Source organism: Hippocampus comes, unplaced genomic scaffold (genome assembly GCF_001891065.2).
Source record: "Hippocampus comes isolate QL1 unplaced genomic scaffold, H_comes_QL1_v1.1 scaffold155, whole genome shotgun sequence".
NCBI classification, from domain to species: Eukaryota; Metazoa; Chordata; class Actinopteri; order Syngnathiformes; family Syngnathidae; genus Hippocampus; species Hippocampus comes.
The window spans coordinates 1,331,359-1,334,659 of record NW_017804967.1 but is presented as its reverse complement, the minus strand read 5'-3'; the positions used below and the strand labels follow the sequence as shown (position 1 = coordinate 1,334,659).

General features: G+C 42.5%; 2 protein-coding genes across 2 annotated transcripts in view; one reads left to right on the top strand and one right to left on the bottom strand.

Annotated features, from left to right (window-relative positions):
- LOC109527358 (probable glutathione peroxidase 8) overlaps positions 1–474 on the bottom strand; it is a 3,253-nt gene extending 2,779 nt beyond the window's left edge. Inside the window, exons 1-2 of the mRNA XM_019889246.1 lie at positions 191–474; positions 4–48 (exon numbers count right to left, since the gene is read on the bottom strand). Of these exons, the coding sequence (XP_019744805.1) occupies positions 4–48; positions 191–397 (252 nt within the window). The 5' untranslated portion in view covers positions 398–474. The remainder of the gene's footprint in view (positions 1–3; positions 49–190) is intronic.
- LOC109525834 (uncharacterized) overlaps positions 1–3,301 on the top strand; it is an 11,572-nt gene that overhangs the window by 6,048 nt on the left and 2,223 nt on the right. Inside the window, exons 3-5 of the mRNA XM_019886637.1 lie at positions 932–1,133; positions 2,101–2,201; positions 2,286–2,331. Coding sequence (XP_019742196.1) covers positions 932–1,133; positions 2,101–2,201; positions 2,286–2,331 — 349 coding nt within the window. The remainder of the gene's footprint in view (positions 1–931; positions 1,134–2,100; positions 2,202–2,285; positions 2,332–3,301) is intronic.

The following is a 3,301-nucleotide window of genomic DNA, read 5'->3' as shown; positions in this document are numbered from 1 at the left end:
GGCCTCAGTCTGTTCGCTGTGGCTCGCCACGTTGACAACAAGGGAAGCCTGTGTGGAGCGCGAGACGTTACAGAGCATTCCCCAAAAAGACACACTGAACGCGACTTGCTACAAACTTGAGTATAAAGTTCAGACAGAGTGTAATTTTGCGGTTGAGTTCTCTTAAATCCAGCTGATGATGTGGGCTTACTTTTCCTCGGTACTTCTCCAGCGAGACCGTCTTCCCTTTCGCGTCTTTCACCTCAAAAGAGTAAAAGTCCACTGGTTTTTGGGGCTTCAGCAGCTGTGTCTGGAGCAGGAACAAACAGCCCACGCCGACAGTCATGCTCAACAGGACGGTCAACCTCTTCACTTTGGGCGCGGAGGACTTGACGGGGTAGCCCCCTAAGGCCTCCATCTTAGAGGGGGCATAAAGGAAACCCGACGGGCGGGGGCAAGATGATTATGAAGGGACGCGGGCAGAGTCAAGCTAGCCGGAAATACTGAAACAATTGATGCAATCTGCGCGCCCCCTTCAAAATAAAATCATTAGTCAACTTTTACCTTTGATATTGACAAAGTCAAATGTTTTACGTTTACCCCATGTTTCAATTTGTTTTTTTTTCTGGTCTGAGGTTAATTGCGCCTCCTTGTATCTGGTGGAAAAAAAATACTTGTTGTGTCTGTCACTCATCACTAGCAAATAAAGATAAACAAACATACATGAGTCATCGATCAATTTTTGCCTGGTCCTTTTCCTGTTCAGAGGAGCTCGAGCTTATCAGAGGTGATTTTGGGAGGAAAGTTTTGCCTTGACAAAAAAAAAAGATGCATGATTTTTTTGTTTTAAATAGCCAGGCAGGATTGTGTCAAATTATCCAATTTGACGTAATTGGTCCCAAAATATATATTTACTTCAAATAATATATCTTTGTTTTTGCACTCTTTGCAGGGTGAACCCGAGGCGCGTGTGACGTCGTACAAGCGCTTTCGAACGTGGCTCATCCGCAAGCGCAGTCGCGAGAGTCCCGCTGCGAGTACGCCCTTGGCCACTGGGCAGCGCTGTCGACCCACTTTTAAGTTAGATGGAGTCTGTCAGAGGCTGGAGCTGGATTCTCCCTCGAGGCATCAGGAAACGGCCCAAAGAGCACAAGGTAGTCTCATGAATGTAGATTTGGTGTGTTCTGGTTAAATAAAATAAATAAATTAATGAATTTTAGGGGTCCTGAGCACCAATGGTATTTAGGCATCCTTAAACATGTGAATCAAAAATGTCAAGTTTTATTTTGCCTACACCATTTTGTAATTTAAAATGGGTGAAGCATATGGGTATGGGAAATGCGATCGCCACATCCTTCAAAACACAACGCATGAATAAGTCCAATGGACCCAGGCCCAATGTTGAACAAGAAGTCTTCCATTTTAGTTTAAAGCAGCCATTTTCAGGCAAATTTCCTCATAGGAGTTGCTCTAATATTTGCATAGGATGGCTGCTTCAACTAAATGATCCTCAGGAGGAAGCCGGTCGGTATCCTAGACAGATGGGTGACAGGAAAATACTGTTTTGGGGCAAATTCCACAGGTTTTACCCGACAAACTCTGATTAGGGAAAAGGGACTTGGTGACGACAGTGAGGACCCATTTATTTCTGCTTGTAGCTTTAATTATTATCGCGAAATATTTTTTTCCTTTCTTATTTGTAAAGCCTGTCATTTAAGTGCTCCACTGCATTTACAGAGCATTGGCTCAACATTTCAAACATACAAACTCAACTCAACTCAAATGTATTTATTGAGCACTTTCAAACAGCCATCGGTGCACACAAAGTGCTGTACATGGAGCAACTAACATATACAACAGTAAAGCAAAACAACAAAGGAGCAACCATGGTTTCCCCTGAAGCTGTGGGTAGCGTTTCGTGAGGCTTTTGTGTCATTGCACCAGATCACAGCTTTGAGGTTCATGCAAAATGTTTGTTATACATGGTTCAGTTCAACATGCAAATACATGCATTCTACTGAACAAAAGGAAGCTTGTGCAAACCCAACCACCCATTGCCAGTTAAATTCACGCCCTTCATGTACAAAGCGTAATCGTTATTTAATTATTTATTTCAATCAGAGTCCAGGCTGATTGTGTGTGACACCAACGCAACACCGAAGACACAATGCATCATTGCAAACCGCAGAAGATGTTCAGACATGTTCAATGTGCCAAAACAGGTGTGTTCATAGAACATAAGAAAAACAAAAACACCCGTGATTGCCTGATGAGAAAATATGTTTATTTTTAAATCATTTTTGCAGGAATGGATTTGGACTGCACATGAAAGTGGAGATGCACAATCAACTGGTACAGGCTGACTGTACTTTTACTTGGCATGAGACGACCGGATTTTAGTACTGTATTATTTATATTACATAGCATACTTTGTGCCAAGGATGGGCAACTTAAGTACTGGAGGAGCAACAATTTTTTATCAGTATTAATTGGGGGACACATAGGACCATGCACTCTCTAACCAGATATAGAACAAAAATGTCACTTTAAATATGGACAAAATATGTGCAAGTGCGCAAAATACCTGCTCTAAATATATTTCATTTTTCATAATACATGTCTCCTTTATAAAAGATCCACTATTCTTACCCAACAACAAAGGGTTGAAGCAAACAACAAAATAACTAAACAGTGACCGTGTCATCTGCTGGTGAATGGTGATCTTACAATTTAAAACTATACTGCACAACCTTTGCGGAAAATCCCCCAAATGTTTAAAAAAAATACAAATCAAGGGCCCACTCAAAGTGTGGGGGGCCACCAGTTGCTCATCCCTGCTCCATGCAATAAAGATCTGTTAGGGTGGTTCTGTTTATGACCAACAGGTGGCACTGTAGGGCTCTTCCTGCAGAGGCACACCTGTTGGTCATTGTGTCATTTGTTAGTGTTTCTGTTAAAAGGACTCCATGCCCGACCTGTCGAGATCGGGTCATTGTGTTTTGTCTTTGTGTCCGCCTTAGTTTGTATTTTTTGTTCAATACATTTTGTTCAGTCCACCCTGCCTCCATGCTTTTTGGGGTGCTACGTGACCACTTTGCAAAACCCTTCAAAGAATGACCCGAGCTCGACAGGTCGGGCAAAAAGTCCTTTTAACAGAAACACTAACTAATGACACAATGACCAACAGGTGTGCCACTGCAGGAAGAGCCCTACAGTGCCACCTGTTGGTCACAAACAGAACCACCCTAACAAAAAAGGACCATCAGGACTGTTATGGTGGCAAAGATCAAAAGCCAGCATTTGAGTTAGTGGCAATAGCAAG